Genomic DNA, 17934 nt, shown 5'->3' on the forward strand with positions numbered 1-17934 from the left:
ATTTAAGAACATTTTGTTGCTCTATGAATCACTTGGGTTTCTTAAATTGTGCTTCCGACAGGACACTTTGTTAGATTTAATCATATATTTTGGAACGACATGCATTTGTGTTTGGCTGTGACTCTGCTTGAGTGATGCTCTGGAACAATCTGAGCAAGCACGACACAGACAGTCCCTGAGATCACAAATCCCCAAACCTGTGCTTCAGAGGGGAGAAGATGAGCAGAGTCACCTTGAAATGAAACTGACTTCAATGAAATTAGCTTTTGTGTAGTGACAAGTGTGTTGCGTTTCCTTTGAATTCATGCAAGTAGCATGACCTTTTCATCTGAATGCAACGAAGATACAGATACAAAGAAAATCTACTATGTGAGATATGAGACTATGTAAAAGGTCGACAATGATGGCATTTCCTTTGATTTTGTGCAAGCATGCACAACCTTCACATCTGGATGCAGAGCATCAGCGGCATGCTGGATGCACACAAATGAACATAGGCCCAGACAGTGGCCCCTTCAGGAGACAATGAAAGTGAACGTTACGAGTGTCTTGTCTATCCCAGACGTTCATTCCGCACAACTTGCGGGAGAATTTGCTGGGCGTCAGAACAGTGAATGGTGCTAAAAGTCGTGGCGGCTGGTTGTGATTTGGACATACTACTCTAACATGGAGTCCGATCGGAGACTACACCGGCAGTTACTCTCCAATGTCCGCTCCCTCGACAACAAGCTGGACGAGCTACATTTGCTGAGAGAAACCCGCAGAGAGTGGAGGGACTGCTGTGTGTTTGCTTTAACAGAAACATGGCTCCATGACAACATCCCAGATGGACATACAGCTGGAGGGGACGACATTGTTCCGGACGGACAGATAGACGGCTAGCTCTGGGCAGCATCTGTGGCTTCACCATGTGTCTTTGTGTCCCTGAAGACCTACCGGGACCTGAAGAGGTTCACCATGTTCAACATGATGGCGGCGCGCATGGATGCAGCAGCCCCTTCAGGAGGCAGCGAGAGTGAACGTTTAGTGTCTTGCCTATCCCAGACATTCATTCTGCATAACTTACTAATTAAATGATCCTGAAGAAAAGCTCTCTCATCTTGCCTGTACTACTGTGTATGTAAAAACTTGATTTGATTTAATTTGATATGGAAAGGCACTTTTATAGTGACCTGATACAAAGGAAATATAATACCTGATATATGAGATTATGTGCGGTGTCAAGCATGTCACCAGGAGCTGAGAATCAGTTACTGTCCCAGACATTTTTTTTTTTTAAGTTTCACCTATAAGATTGAAAAGCTACCTTAAACAGTCATTGAAATATCCTATGATCGCCTGGAATCATGATCTTGAGAATAAGTGATCTTCCAACACAACCATCAAGACGTTTCCTCCCAAGCCTGACTCAGATGAGCTGAACATAATTTAACCAGATTGATTTAATTACCTGCCAGCATGTGGGTGTAGAGGTGAGGGCACACGGCTATAGATGAAGGAGAAGGGCCGTACCAGCAGGGGGCGCTGGAGCTGCACGAGTCACGGTGCTGTGGTGGCTCAGTCGTGACGTCACGCTGGTGGGCGGAGACAGTGGACAAACCCGGAAGCTGTATGGCAGGTAACATTCGTCGAGGAAACTTGGATTTTTGGACTTGAATGACAGTTTATGATGTGTAGAAGAGACACTGGTGGATGCCCGGAGGAGACCGGAGGGAAGGTTAGATGTGAGGCCTTCCGGAGGTGGATTAAGGTGGTTAAATCTCTGATATTCCCGGAGGAACTGGGGCCGGTGGACCGACGGGATGGGCGGAGCTGGGACACCCGACGTTTCCTTAGGTGGACTGAAGTTATGAGCTGATGTAGCCGAAGCAGATCAAAAAAATTAGTGATGACTTGCTCCGCTTGGAGGTCGGATTTGACTGCTAGAAGCTCTAACTGGATTTTGATATTCTCTGAGGAGGGTGAAAGGTGATTTTCCCGCGTTCAGGACACGTGTTGTCAGTTTCTGAGAGACTGGACCGCTTTGGTTTTAATGCTGCAAACCCACGTTCAAGACGGATCGGCCGCCCGGACATGATCACAGTCAGAAGGTAAGAACAAATCTCCAAACACTGAGTTTTATAACCTGCATGAGGGATCTCTGATGAGGAGATGAACAGCAGTGGAGATCTGTAGAGGCTGGTGGTGAGGTGGATGTGAATGAATGAATGAATGAAGGCTGCCTCGGTTTTAAAGCACCACTAAGTGAGTGGGCTGGACTTAAGTAGTGAATGAAGAGGAACCTTGTGATACTGTGGCTCATAAGCACTTCCTCTTCTATACTCTTCTCTTCCCATCATCCTGGAACAAGTCAATCATGTTCCCAGTGGTTTGTACTTTAAAGTAAACCTTCTGTATTTACATTTATGAAGGCGTCTCCTCGTTGAGGACTTTAACAACCATGTGTTCACCTCATCTAGGATGTTCTTGACTGGGCTAGATGTTGTTGTTTTCTTAACCAAGGAAATAATTCTGTGATCATCCACTTTAATTGTCTTTGATGGTCTTTATGTTGACTTTATGTTGCCAGTGCTTTCTTTCTGTCTAAAAATGTACCATATTGTTGATCTGGATGCTTCTCAGAACTTTTATCATTTAAATATGTCTTTACAGCTGACCAATGACCTTTGAGCTTGTGAAACTGAAGGGGCGACAAAAAGTGATTGTAGGATCTAAACAGTTTGCATTGTTTTTGCCTAATTTAAAGCTGCAAGTTTGCACTTTAGTTACGTATAGATGGTGTGATTTCAAATTCATTGTGGTGGCGTACAGACACAAAATCACAAAAACGGTGTAACGATCAATAGATGTCAATAGACAGAATATCAACAAAATAGTAGTAATAGGAATTAGCATTATGATATAAACGGTCATTGGTTGATAAAACATTCTAAATTAGACAATACAAAGACACACCATTTGAAAATTAACTGATGCTGATTTTAGCTGTCTGTTGAAACAATTCATGTCTTTAATATAAAAATGCACATTACAGTGTTTCCCTCCCAAATTGATCAATACTATTGTACTTACTGGTTTCAAGCAGGATTATATCATCGTGCTCACCATAGTCAAGTGAGCTAATGTTTTTTGGTATTATCATAATATACAATAGTACAGTAATCCTTTCTTAGTATATAGGACTTGAGTAATGACCTTTGCCTTATTTTATGTAATGTCTCAGAGTGCAAGCTTCACACAGTAATCCCAGTTTGTTGAGAATGGAAGGATGAAATATCATGGGATTTCTGATGCGCTTACTTTCTGTATCATAATATATATATATATATACAACCTCCACAGTACACTGTGTAAACTATGGCCATGAAACTCTCAAAATGTTAATTCTCAAAGGATAAAAAAAAAGAGAAACTGCTTTTTTCATTCCACCAGTCTTTTCTTTTGTCTCCTTTGTCTGAAGCCCTACATGAACTCTTGCACATTTTGATGCAACTGTGCCACCTAGTGGAAACAAAACAACTGTGCAGACCTAATGTGTGATAAACAGCAAAAAAAAAAAAAAAAAAAGGAGAGAGAAAGGACAGTATTTTTGAATGGAATCTGTTGTATAACCTTTTGTTTTTCAGTATCAATCAAAGCTTTTGTGGTACTTCATTCAGTGTATTACACACACTCAGTTTATTTTGTGATTTTGTGATACTGAAAATAAAAGACTGGGCTTTGATGAGGCTCAGGGTGTCCCTCGCACATCTTGAACCCAAAACACTACAATATAATGGTTTAAGTCAGCAGAGCCAAGTCACATGTTATAAGCTCAAATTGGACAGTCATTACATTTATTAATGCTGTGACCATTCTGTTGGGAGTAGAGCCAATAACACAAAACACATCCTATACCCCGAACACTAAATTTTCATAGCTTTGTCTGTCTCATGTACATACAATATTTTCTTGCATGTCTTTTTTTTTTTTTACATTCCCTTTGAACTTTAGATGAAAGAGAGATTGAGTCAGCAAACTGTGATCGAGTGGCTCCCTGAACACATGCATCATCAAGATCAACATGCTGTGAGCTGAGACTTTTAATAAAGTCTGGTAAGGGATCACAGAAACCCACAGAAACATGGGAGGCGAGTGTTGCCATGGAGATGTTTAGTGATGTGGTCTACGATCGGTAACTTTAGAGGAGCGACAAGAGAAGGTGGCGGTTGCGGCGAGTGGAACATTCGTGTCCATATGCCATCTTTATGTGTGTGTGTGTGTGTTACAATCACACTCTGTTAACCCTTCTCGGAAAACAAACCCGTCAGGCTGCCAGCTAACAAACTCTTAATAGCTAATGACGTAGAGCAGTTTTCCTTTCATTCTCTTGTAAATGGAGGAATTTATTGGCTTTTTGTAGCAGTGACCTCAACAGCTATGGTCACGAGAATCGGTTTGAACACTGATTACAGACCTTTCTGCTGCATCAGCTGTTTGCGCCGTGGGCTGTGTTCAAATTTCCCACAAACTTTGCCCCTGCTCTCGCACCACAGCCTCGTAGAACGCAACTTTGGAGTCGCAGACACGAGCTGACATCACCACATCTGGCTCTCATTTCCTAGGGTTCTCCTGCGAGCAGATAAGATGAGATGAATGGAGGGCAAGAGACAGTGTTGCACAGGGCAGACCTGCACAATTCGATCGTATCAGGTGTTTTCATGGACCATGCAGGTATGAGGAAGTGAAATAAATGATCAGATAGATTAATCTGGACTCTGCCTGGCTTTGAAGAGTGTGATAATCAGTCAGGCGAAACTTTAAATCTCAAAGAGGGACACCATCGTTGTTATTCAACTGAAGAGGTATTTTGAAAGCTTCAAAACTTTCAAGGATATCCTTAACACACCCTCACAAATAAACACATGACATTTGACATTTCTTAGAAAAATAGACAAACTTGTAATACCAAATGTAAAAGAAGGCCCATGGGTTGAGTGACAGCTCATTCCTCTGCATATTTCATCCTCCTCAAAGTGTGTTTCATTTAAATGATGTTGGTCTAGACCTCCCCAACGTCTGCTCTGTAAACAAAACTGCCCCTGAACCCCACGCACACATGCGCGCATCTCTAAATCAGGGCCTCTCAAAGCAAGGTTTATGAATACTTCATCATGCTGACACCACGATCTAATTTAAAGGCTACTCTGTATTGGAGTAGAAGGCACAGGGACCTTGTTTTGAAAAGAAATTTGCGCTCTCTTTTTTTTTATTCCTGCATAATCTCTCCATTTGTTCGAGTTTGTCATATTTCACTGAAGCGAGGCGATCTTGAAACGAAGAAGTCAAAAGCTTATGTTTATTCATTCCTCGTGAGACAAAGTGGAGAGAAAAACCAGCGCCAATATGAAAAATCCTGTTTTATTGTCTTTGCAGAGGTGAGAATGTGATTTCAAATTGCACATAACACATACGTGCACACGCACACTCGTGTGTGTGCACACTCTTGTGCACACTGAGGCCCAAGGGAAAGATATCTCACGGTTGTTGTGAAGGCGCATAGCTGAGCAGTGACCTCACCTGGAAGCCTGATGAGAAGACACCCAGATTCACGGAGCTCTCGCTTTCTCTGTCTCTGTGCAAAGAGGTTTGTTTGTCTGTGCCATATCTACTGTCTTTTCTTTCTCTGCTTCTGCCTGACAAGTTTCCAACTTTGCTGCATATCTCTGTTTCCTTCCCTTAACGCGCCTGCCTGGAACCTGAATTGACCTCAATTGTGTTTCAAGGGTTTGTCATGGTGTGTTTGGCCTCCAGCTGCTGATACATTTGTGAGTTCGACTGTCTGATGAATGTTTGTACATTACTGGCATATCGCTTGTGACTGGTGTGACTTCCACTCAGTCCCAGTCATCAGAGCCTCCCCCACATCCACTTCATTATCTACACATACCTCCAAGAAAGCAATAATAAGGCTCCTCGTCTGAGCTACGCACTGTAAGACAAGAGGAGGTGAGAAAAAGATGCTACGGTGAAATAAATAAAGTCAAATAATACCATAGTAATATAGCAAACTGACTAAATTGGTTAAGTTACGGTTCTTGCCAAGCCCACATGCGCTTATAAAGACACCAACTGCAGTTGTAAAACATTCATCAGGAGAAAACTCAACGTCTTAAAATCACAAATGAATCTTTACCTTCATTCTCAAGCTCCAGAAATAACATGTGCTTGATAAATCTCAGGTTCTACATAGGCATTCACCCTGAAGAGCAAAAAAAAAAAAAGAAGGATAATTTATGTGCCGCTTTTTTAATCCTCGTATAATATGCAATAAACCATGAAATATATTTAGTTTAATCTCACATAAATCCCACACTGATCCTGTCTGCTGTGATTGTTGATGGTGAACATGAATGTAGCTTTCAACAAGGAGATATATTTTGGTTAAATTGTGAAACTATATCCTCTATACAGCTTCTGAGTTTTGTTTTTCTTCCATCGGCTCATATTGCGTAGCGAGACTTGTGTGAAATACAGCATGGCGTGAATGGCAGTGAAAACACATTCCAGAAGCTCACACTGTTAAACAGTAAATTCACAGCACAATGGGGTAATGTCATAGCAAAGGGCCGTATTTATGACAACGCGAACAGAAGATTACAACCATTCCAACTGTTCATACGCACGTAAATGTGACAGCGCACGCTAAGTAGGCAGGGGAGGTCCTGGCCTGTCGGAGTGTGAAGAGAGGAGACCTGGAAAACATATTATTAGCGAGGTAAAAGCGAAACAGGAGGACAAACTCAAGCTGTGACCTCTGAACTCCGAATCGTGAACTTTTACCACCACGCATCAGGTCTGAGCGCTCGTAAACCTGACATGCGAGCCTTTTACGCAGCACAGGGAAGGTTTGGAGATACCCATGCGTGAGGTGGTTTGTTTAGGAGCAGAAGTTTATTTTGTCAATTCAGAGGGGGGATTATGAATTGTGAGTTATGCAACGCCACTCATCATAAGCTGATGGAACGGTCGCATGCACGAGGATGTCTTAACAGGTACGGAATTTTCAAAAAAGACAAACATGTCCATTAATTGAGGCTGAATTTAAGAGCAACATGGGAAACTCTTAGAGGATGTTGTGTGTGACGTGGCCATTCAGCACTACATCACCCACACTCATACTATTAGTTTAGACTGTGTCAGGAAGGCAGGAAACTGAACAAAAAGCCTATCACAACTTGGAGAAGAAGTTTCCGTAAATGAGGAGAAAATCCCCATTAGCCCACTCACACACACACACATCCAAATCCCCACTGGACACACAATCACTCCCACATTTAGACCCCATCTCCAACAACAGCTGCCACCGCACCCCACCAGAGGAAATGCCAAAGTCCTCTGAAGTGGAGCAGAACAGCATTGCAGTTCACATCCACAGCGAAGGACTGAAAGGCTGGAAGGGCAGAAGAGCCCCTAATAGCAGGAAGTTGTAAGAATAATAGTGGTATGGGGATGTCACGGCCCCGGTCCTTGTGGCATGCGAGCTCCGAGCCAAAAAAGCAGAGTCGGAGTGTGCAGCATGCTTGCTCATACAACATTTTTCACATGGTTTTACAGTAAGGGTTTACCAGATGTGGGCTTCACAGTTGAAGAGTATGTCAGATTTTGGTCACAGTTTCATTTCTTATTTAAGTTATGGCAATGAACCAAAAATGTCTGGCTTAGTCTCCTCTCATCGAAATATTGAAATCGTTAAATGAGTAAGAAACGGTTCGCATCGTAGACCTATTCTTTATTTCTAAGCAACTCTGACAGTAAAAAATGGTCCCAAGATGGAGGAATACAAAAACGAAAATGGAAACTCTTTGCACACAAAGACGTGTTTTTGTTTTTTTTTCACGAGGGATTGCATCGGCTGACTGTGTCAATCCAGCATTCACCAGAGGATTACTCAGCCATTGTGAACTGTTACCAGATCAAACCTTCAGCAGCGAATAACGTGTCGTACCGTGTTAAAGGTCGGGAAAAGTGATCTGAAGTTAAATTTTATGTGGACAAATCCCACCTGAGCCTGTCAGATCAGAATATAGAAACCTGTGACTTTTATCCTCTGCATCTGTCCTGGATTATCTAAGAATGGCTGCTAAGTAAATTAGAGCGCTTAGGAGCGTTTCCATAATCCAGCATCTTAAACCCTTGTGCCACTGACCCACAGGCAAATACCAGTGCACAAGTGTGGAAGTGTGCGCTCAGATGGGTTTGCAGGTCTGGAGGGAGAGTTCTTGTGTGAGTCTGTGCATGAATGCATAGCAGCGTTTGTGTGTGTGGTCAGTTTGTGTGTGTTAAATTGTCACTGTTGGGCAGCAGTTGAACAGACCCCCAGCCGTTCTGAAACACTGAAACAGCCTTCCCTGTTTTTTTTTTTTTTTGCATGTGCTGCCTGCTTCAGACTCAGTTCCCATGAAATTGGGCCTTCTTTGGCTTGTTGAGAGATTGCCTGCACTGTAAATGGCTTCTCTGGAGTCTGCCAAGGGCCAGTGGGGGCCGATTCAAAGACAAAAAAAGACACAAAGAGAGACTGACAGATCCAAAGGTGCCGCACTGCCCTCGCAGCCCCTCTAAAGGACACCAACAATTCCTATTCAGATTTTTTTTTTGTCTTCAGACAAAAGCTTTGTCATCAATGATATTACCAGAATTTTCAAAAATAAAAAAACTTGCAAAATAATAGATTTTAGAGGCGTGCTCCATGCTGTGGGCCAGTTGTCACGCATTCATTGTTATTATGTGGAAATGTGGTGCAACAACTTCTCTGCTTTACTTTAAATATCTACAGTTGTCCTTAAATGTATTCACACCTTCCCATTAAAGGAGGAAAAAAAACAGGTGTCACTGAAATAAGTTGAAATTGTCAAAAGTAATAAGAAGTACAAATTTAAAGAAAATCATGACTTTGCTTTTGAATTGTGGTTCAACAGAAATATTAAAAAAAGAAAAAAAAAATTGAACAAGCATGATGGGACCCGTAAACTAATATTTTGTTGATCAACCCTTTGAGCCAATCACTGCAATCAAGTGTTTTCTGTAACTCTCAATCAGACTTCTGCACCTGTTGACAACTATATCGATTTTGGCCCACTGTTCATCAGTAAAAGGCTCTAATTCGTCAGGGACAGTTTTTTTTCTTTTTTTTTTCTTATTTTTTTTCTCCACCTACAGTTCAAAAGCAATGTTTTATTTCACTAAATTACAATTTAGCAAATTTTAATTTATTATTAGTTTTTTCAGTTTCTAGTTTTTTTAGTGACTACTGTGAATTTTGCCTTTTCTTTAATGGAAGGGTATGAATACATTTGAGGACGACTGTATAGATCACAGCTTGAGGCAAGTGAGAAGCAGGGAAGTCCTCTCAGAAGACAAAAGTTATCACATGAACACTAAGGCAGGAAATGAGTGTTTTTTTTAATGATCAGTAAGTGTTGCTGCACTGTGAACACTTTTCCTCCAAGTGACCCAGCTAGCGAAGTCATTATGCTTTCCACTCTCTCAACGGGAGGTGGGGCTTTTTAGTGAAAACTTATTCTACCCAGCTGCACAAAGACCCAGAGTGCAGTCACAGTCTCCTCCACGCTGTGAGTGCGCAGCGCCCTGCACGGATCGCTTCCAATTCGGACCTAAAGCCCACAGTTGCATGAACCTGCGTACTTTTACTGCAGCTTTCTTGGCCGACCATCAGTAGGCTGTTCCCGCTGTGGCCGTTTTCCATCAGATACTCCGACCCCCGAAAACCATCGGGACCTGTGAAAAGAGAAGCTGCGGGAGTGGTCTGGAAACTTTTTTTTTGCCATCATGAGCACGCGAACGGTCAACCTTGATACCTACAGCCTGTCGCTGCTCACGGCCAAAGAGGACATCCTCAACCCCCGCTCCTCCACCAACTGGTAACGCTTGCAAAAATTGCATGTACCTGCCACAGCAAAACCTCATTTCTCTTTGTCATGACACGTTGGATTAAATGTCAGCTTTAATATTCTGCGCCATACCAATGGCACAACAACAAATGCAAGTTGAATCGTTAAACAAAACTTTCGTGTTCTCCATCTTGTTTTACCGAATGCGTCTTTTTACGCACTACCAGAGTTGCGTAAGCTTGATTTCAATTAATCCACTGAGGGGATATGGTGGCGAGCACAGAGGCAACAAAGCAACCTGGACTATACTTACAAGTCCAGTAATGATATATGTGTACCGGCTGGTTTGCATTGACTTTAGTTGCCGTCCATGACGCACGCCAGGCGGCTGGTGTGGCTCAGAGCGCAGCACCTGGCCAGCAGCCCGCTGCCCTCACCGGGGCCCTGCGCTCCGTGACTCTGCTATTCTTCCCCCCTAGGATTTTCTGAGGCTTCATCGGATCGTGTTTCTGCAGATGTGCTGATCTTTGACAAGGGGTTGTCTTTCAGGGAGAGGCCCTTCAGTTTGACAGACAGTGCTGCATACATGAGTGTCTAAACAATGACATGAATTAAAATGTATCACTACATGGAGGTTGTGTAGGAAGAAATATTTAAGACCTCTTATTTAGAATGGTCTAGAAATACAGAACCAGCATCCAAACTACAGTTCAAGTTTAAAGATGTACAGTCAAGTGTGCAGAAGAACTTAATTTAAACACTTTGTTTCTTTAACATGTGGCAACTTGAAATTATTCACGTCATTAATTCTGCTCAGGCATATGTGAGACCTTGTCATGCTGTAACTTGAGAGCCTGGCACATGGCTCATTCTGTCCTTTTGTCATAGGGTTTGGCTGGTCTGTCACTATGGTGATCTCCATCTTTTCCAAACAATACCAGTCTGCCTGTGTAATCTTCTTCCTCCATTTCCTCTTCTCCTCTGCCGTGTGTGTGGTATTGTCATCTGCAGCTGCAAAGGTGTTGTTACTGGCTCTGCTTATCTAATGCAGTGGGAATTAAATGCACCATGACCCCTTTTCTTGCCACGTATCCCCTCAACTGATGAAGTTTAGAAAAATAACCCAAGGCCCAGCCTCACACTCATTTGGAAGCAATGGGCTGATTCTCTCACTTTCATCTTCCTCTGCCTCACATCCCTCTCTTCCTACCTTCTTCCTGAGTTGGGTTTTGAGCTAATGACGCCATTCAGGAAATAAGACTCAGTGCACCGAGTTAACCTTGACAAGCTGAAATCTGACATCTTCTTGAACGGGGTGGAAAGACAATCCCCATAAGGCACAACTTTCTTAGTTTCCACTCTCTCTTGCATTTGGAAAATCTCTTAAAATTTCCATGTTCAGTATCACTGTGGAGTTTTTTTTAAAAAATCCCATAGCAACAGCTCCGTACTGACGCTTCCCTGATCCAGCAATTCCTCATTTGAGAGCTTCAAGTTTATAAATGAACAACAAGTATGGATGTGGTGCCTGACAACCAGCTGCTTATCAGACTATCCCACAAACATGCACTAATACATACATCTGTTTGTACTTACAAGAGAGGAAAAAGAAAGCAAGAGAGAGAGAGAAAGACATCCCTCAAGCATTCATTGAGCACACTTTAGAAGGCTAAATAACTCTGCTGTGGCTGAATAGAGCGGTGGAAGGGGGACACGATGATGTCATGATTCCCACTGTCAAACTGCTGAGACGGCCTCACCCACTCTGCATATGTGTGTTGGAGGGATTTTATGTGCATGCGTGCGAGTTTGCATGTCAGTGTGTTTATTGTGCATTTGCATCCTGCAGAGACTATTATAGTGGGTTGTGGCTGTTGAGAAGTTTGCATGGGGAGGGATAGGAGGCTTTTTTTTTTTTTGTTGAAGGATCCCGCCCCCACTGTGTGGCCTTGAGGTCCCTGTGTGTATTATCTAATGACCTTGTGTCCTGAATGGGAAACAGACCCTTTGTGGGTGAGACTGAAGAAAAAAAGGAGCAATTTCAATGCATCCTTCATTCAGACCTCTCTGCTCCAACATGCAGCCTTGGAGGTCTCCGCTTAGTCTCCCAGACTGCTGAGGGACTACAAAGTGTGTTACTCCAAGGCTGGAAACTTGTACTGTGTGCACGTGTTATGTGTTTGTGTGCTTTAGGAGACAGAAAGAAAAGTCCCAGTGACAAAGTGTAATCCCCCGAGAAGGAATCGGCTATAATTCTTCGCAAAAGAAATCAGGATTTATGTCATTTACTTGTCATTGTGTAACAAAACAAAAAAGTACAAATTGTAGTTCTAGCACTTCTGAGGCAGTAAATATGAGCAAAGCAGCATGAATTACCAGGGGTGTCCTCCTGCCAAGTAGCAAATACACTACAGCGCCAGCCTAGCCAAGCATGTTAAAGAAAGGAGGGGTGTGGGTAGGTTTAGAAGAATGTTTACAGAATTGTTTTAGTTTTGCAAAGCGTATCAGATAGGAATTCCTATTGAGATGTGGGTGTAGGCCGTATCTGGACATCTGCGAACCCCATGGTGAGGCCGAACGCAACTGCTTCACAGACCTCTTACTCACAAGTCACACTTTGACGCCGTGTGCTACGCTTGTGGTATGTGTTATCTTGTAGGGATTATTGTAGTCAGGTAGTGACACATAAAGTAAATATCTGATTTCACTTTAGTAACACAGTGATTCACGTCAGACAGAATGCTCGTACAGCAATCAAGCTTGTCTTGATTTAATCTTGATTTAAAAGAGAAAAACTGTATTATTTGACCATGCAGTCATTACAGTACAAAGTCTTGTTTACAATGGCTGGCCTGACTGAGTGTCTATCCCTGGACTTGGGTCAGATATTTTATATACACTCAATATTGAATTATACAGAATCTTTCATGTCAGAGTAAAAACAGATTTCTACAAGGTAATGTCAGTTATTGAAAAATGGAAAATATAAAATAATTGATTGCATGAGTATTCCCACTCTTTAAAGTAACTCCTAATTCAACACAGTTACTTCTGATTGGTGCTAGAAGTCTCACAATTAGTGAAATGGAGGTCATCTGAGTGCAGTAAATGTGTCTCAGGTGATTGTAGTATAAAGATGTCTGTATCTGAAAGGTCCAGTCGCTGGTGAATCAGTACTGTTGACCGCAACATGAAGAAAAAAGAGCGCTCCAAGCAACTCCATGAAAGGTTATTGAAAAATATAAGTCAGACGATGAATATAAGCAGGTTTCCAATTCAGAATATCCCTTGGAGTACAGTTAAATCCTCATGCATGAATCTGAATAGAGCAGGCTGTCCTCAAAAACCGAGGGAGGCCACCAAGACAGCTATGACTCCTGAATGAGTTACAAGCTTCATCAGCTGAGATGATAGAGACTGTGCATACAGCAAGCGTTGCCTGTTCTCCACCAGTCAAAGCTTTACGGGAGAGTGGCAAAGAGAAAATCACAGAGTCTCACATTAAATTCCAACTAGAGTTTGCTAAATGGCATGTGGGAGACTTTGAGGTCAGCTGGAAGAAGGTTGTTGGGTTTGATGAAATTAAAATGTAACTTTTTTTGGCCATCAGACTAGATGTTATGTTTGACGAACACCAAACACAGCACCTCATCACAAACACACCATTGTCACCGTGAAGCATGGTGGTGGCAGCATCATGATGTGGAGATGTTTCTCAGCAGCAGGCCCAAAAAGGCTTGCAAAAGTAGAGGGTCAAATTAATGCAGCAATGTATAGGGAAATCCTGGGGGACAACCTGATGCAGTTTGCAAGAGAACTTTGACTAAGTAGATTTGTTTATCAAGGTGAATGTTCTTGAGTGGCCGAGTCAGAGACCGGACCTCAATCCAGTTGAGAATTTGTGGCTGCACTTGAAAAGGAATGTTCACTCATGAGCTACATGCAACCTGACAGAGGTTGCATGTAGCTCATGAAGAAGGCGGATGTATACTTTTTAATACACTTTTAATAGACACTGTGTATTATTAGGGTGATATACTGTGATGTAATTGTTGTTATTGCCTAAAGTTCCTCACCGACTTGAAAGAACTTCCTGGTGAATGATGCAAAGCCTTCTTTAGGATCTGTGTTTGGCAGAAGTGTAGCTGCCATGTGAGCTGTCATCAAATGGTAATGATCGCAGTATTACAGATATAGTGTTTCAGTTTTAGCATTTCTTTGAAGTAGAAATTCACCTCTAGCAACACTTATTTTTTAAAGGCGTCCACCTTATTTCCGTAAACTTAAACTATCAGTGATATCCAAGATGCTGTTTTTCACTGGTTGTAAACTGATGGGAAATACTAAAGATGCCATACAACCTTTTGAATCCATTAATTACAGGGTTATGTTTTTATATTATCTTCATTTCTGTTTTTTTAAGGTTTCGAAAGTCTGCGGGAAACTTCAGTAATTAATCTTACCCATTTTTATTTAAGACGCAACACATTATCCCTCCACTCCAGGCCTCTGATCTCCTGTGAAGGGACTCTCCTGTTGATGATAAATGAAGGGGCCTTTATTTCAGCAAAGGCCTGGGGTGTTTGTGTTGCTCCTACTTGCCAGAATTTCCACAGGCTCATGCATGATTAACTGATACCTAAAGAGTCCCTGGGTCTAAAGTTACGTGCTGGATGGAATACACCTGTGGGTGTGGAGGGAGGATGGGAGGGAGGAAGGCAAAATGCATTTGTGGATGCACATGCTTGAGTGATTCGGCCTGTTTGGAGGTGTGCAGTATTTCCCGACTCCTGAGGGGGATTATATGTGCAAGTACAGCGAGTCAGCTACCTTGCTTGTAAAGAGACAACCACTACCGTCGTACTGTTACCAATAAGCTGCTCATTGTCTAAACGTCCATACACAGGTTCTGCTTTTTTGTTCATTTCCTTAATTTTTCTGCAAAGACCCACCTGTCTAAAAAAAACACCCAGAAGCATATTGATGACACACAATTTGTTGTGTAACCTCCATCTAGCTCGGTAAAGGTGGTCTATGATCCTACTGATCACCTTACTGTGGAATCCCTCTGAAGGAAACCAAGCAGTCCAGTTGGTTTCCTCCTGCTGTTCAGGATGAAACTTCAAAGGCTGCAGAAAGTGTTGTTATCAGGCTGAATGATAACAGGACACGTTTGATTGATCCTTGATATAAATAGCAGTATGGGAAGCAAAAGGACGGGTACACTGGACCAGTGCCCAGCAGTCCTCTCTTTCTCTCTCTCTGTCTCTATCCTTGCTTCCTGTATATTGACTTACAGTAGCTGCCTGTGTGACATAGACCACCACTGATTTCTAAACAAGCCTGCATCCTGTCCCTTATTTTTGCCATGAAAGCCTCGTTGCACCCTTTTTGGTGCTTCGGTAGAACTTGACCCAACTGGAGGGGTTCCTTGGCTGGACACCAGAGCACTTGAGCTCTAATTTAGGCTGATCAGAGTGGTACTTCGTCCACTGAAGTGCTTTTGGAGTGACATTAGGACAATGATTAAGTGCACAAATGTCCTACAATTGCACATATGCATGCAGGTTAAATGAAGGCTTTTAAAAGTTGTTTAAAAGATTACAAAATGCTCTGCACTGTGTAGGTTGTACCTCCTCCAAAAAAGCATCCTCAGCTGCCTGTGCGAGCAGGTCTGTGGGTGGCATGTTGAAAGATGATGACAATGATGGCGATAATGGCTGTTATATGTGTCTCTGTTTAGATGAACTTAGAGAATGATTTGAGCAGTTATCACTAAACAACTGCTTACTACTCCCTTAAATATTGTTTAGAATCATCTGGGGTCCAAGATGAAGGTGCAGTGTAATAGTAGGTTTTAGGCATGATGAGACATGACTGCAGAAGGTTATACAGTATGTGTGTATTGTGTGTGTATTGTGTGTATGCCTCTGTATGTGTGTGTTCCTCAGTGTGCAAGCTGTTGGGTGGAGGACCACAAATTGACACTGTGTTCATGTGTGACTTGTAACTGCCCCACAGAAGATGCCAAAGGTTGGTAATTAATGTTTCATGACTTTAGGGCACTGCTGTGCTGTTATTTGCGGTGGTGTCAATTGTCCAACAGGAACAAAGTAAAGAGCTGCTACCTCAGAAAAGATATTGTATCCTGCAGGTGTGGTGTGTCTGTTTTTTGTTATATTAAAAGTTTTCTATAAAGATCACTGCAAACAATAATCCTCCAAGTATTTTGGCAGTCCTCCTTACACCTGACCTTTTTATCAAATCCCTCTTTTGTTTGTTCAAGAGCCTCCGATCTGTTGATTGCAATGCAGATGCCCTTTGCACATTGTTTCCACTGGAAATCTTTCCTTTTTCTGCCTACAGCATCGGACGCCACAAATACATTATTGTTCTCCTTTGCAGTTCAAAGATAACAGCTGCGATACTTCGTTGGAAAACTATGTCCTTGTGGAACTTGATAATTCTTGAGAATGCGCTGAAAAATCGAGTGTTAAGTTACATAAAGTTACATTATGCCGCTTTAATTTAACTATTGAGCCTCGAGTGTCGCAGACAGAGTGGTATTTCCAAGGGTGTGTCAGATAGCTGTCTAAAACATCTGTATTTTAGTGTTTCTTCAAGCACTGGCAAGAGGTTGAATGCAGTGCGCGGAATGTGTGCGATTGCGTGTGCGTCCTAAGCCCAGTGAGGCACTTTTAGGGGACGTCTGAGCAACAACATGATATCACAGACATATATTATTATACTGATATTTACGTGTATGTGAGCTGCAGTATCTGCCAAAGATAAGATCTGTTACTAGATTCGACAGTAACCTACCTGTATTAACAATGTTGCCATGCATGGAGATTAAAAAGTGCTGTAGCAGGATATAGTGAGGCAAAGAAATAACTTAAATAGTCTTAGTTTAAGAGCAAATAAAGGCTTTCTCCTATGCGTCCTTGTTATATGTAAGCTGTTACACTGTTTCTGTGTAAGATCTAGAAGGTCTGGTGTTTTAAAGTCCGCTGCTTCTCTTTAGCATCTGGATTATCCTGAGAATAAAGAGTCTGAATGAATGTTGTGAAAGTAACCAAGGGCATGCTGAAACATTTTGTCATGTCCTGTGTTGCTGAGGCTCATTCCGTGCCAAACACAACACAAGCAGTGCCTGACAGCCAGAGAGTGCATGAGAGACAATGACATATTTATTGTCATTTTGCTTTTAATTGCACAATTATGAGATCGTCAGACACAAACATGGCACATTTCGTACATATTTGAGTGCACAAACACATGCAGATACACATATACACGGTTGGCCAGTTCAGTAAAGACACACCCCTCTTCATCATTCCTGTAGCTGTCCAGACAGTACAAGATATCATAAGCAGCGTTCACCAAAAGAGGTTATAGTCATGACATTCATGAGGGGTTAACGATTCGCATCTTGCAGCATTGAATGCAGGGTCTCGACTGGGAACTCCACTCGCCTTTCTCCTGCAGTGTTTGTTCACTTGCCGGTGGTGGGATTGGGTTGTGGGTCCTCGTGGAGAGCCGGAGGGCGCTCTGTTGTCCTGACGACCCTGGTGGGAAAGCTAGGTTGTTTGCTAAGAGAGATTGAATGAATTGAGGGAGATGAGTGGAGAGGCACTGAGGAGGCTGGGAAGGGTCTGCCAATGAATGGACAAGGACACTTGGTAAGAAATATAGAGGAATAAGTAGATGAGAAAGGACAATATGTGGCAGGAAAGAGAAAGAATCACAGCGGAGCGAAAGCAAGTTTGAGCTGGGTCGCCCCGGACAAGAGGTTTTTGAAACGCAGAATCTGCAAATGATAGAACTTGGGGGAGTGATAGAGAGGAGGAAAGGGGAAGATGAGAGGACAGGTGAAGAGGAGTGAAGAAAGGATCAAAGCATGAAGAGAGGCTGCTGCAGAGAAGACGGGCCAAATAAGGTCGAAGTGGATGTGTGATACTTGAGACTTTACTTTGTTTAACTGAAGGAAATGGGTGAAGATAAGATGCCATCATGTTTTTTGTGGTCCCATAACTTTGATGCA

The 17934-nt window shown here is 42.5% G+C and overlaps 1 protein-coding gene across 2 annotated transcripts in view; it reads left to right on the plus strand.

Moving 5' to 3' along the window:
• The first annotated feature begins 9568 nt into the window (after window positions 1–9568).
• Window positions 9569–17934, plus strand: part of LOC103362444 (drebrin-like protein A) — a 33675-nt gene continuing 25309 nt past the window's right edge. For both annotated transcript variants that reach the window (XM_008288804.1, XM_008288812.1), the window contains exon 1: window positions 9569–9920. In XM_008288804.1, coding sequence (XP_008287026.1) covers window positions 9829–9920 — 92 coding nt within the window. In that variant the 5' untranslated portion in view covers window positions 9569–9828. The remainder of the gene's footprint in view (window positions 9921–17934) is intronic.

Source organism: Stegastes partitus, unplaced genomic scaffold (assembly GCF_000690725.1).
Source record: "Stegastes partitus isolate 25-593 unplaced genomic scaffold, Stegastes_partitus-1.0.2 Scaffold13, whole genome shotgun sequence".
Classification (NCBI taxonomy): domain Eukaryota; kingdom Metazoa; phylum Chordata; class Actinopteri; family Pomacentridae; genus Stegastes; species Stegastes partitus.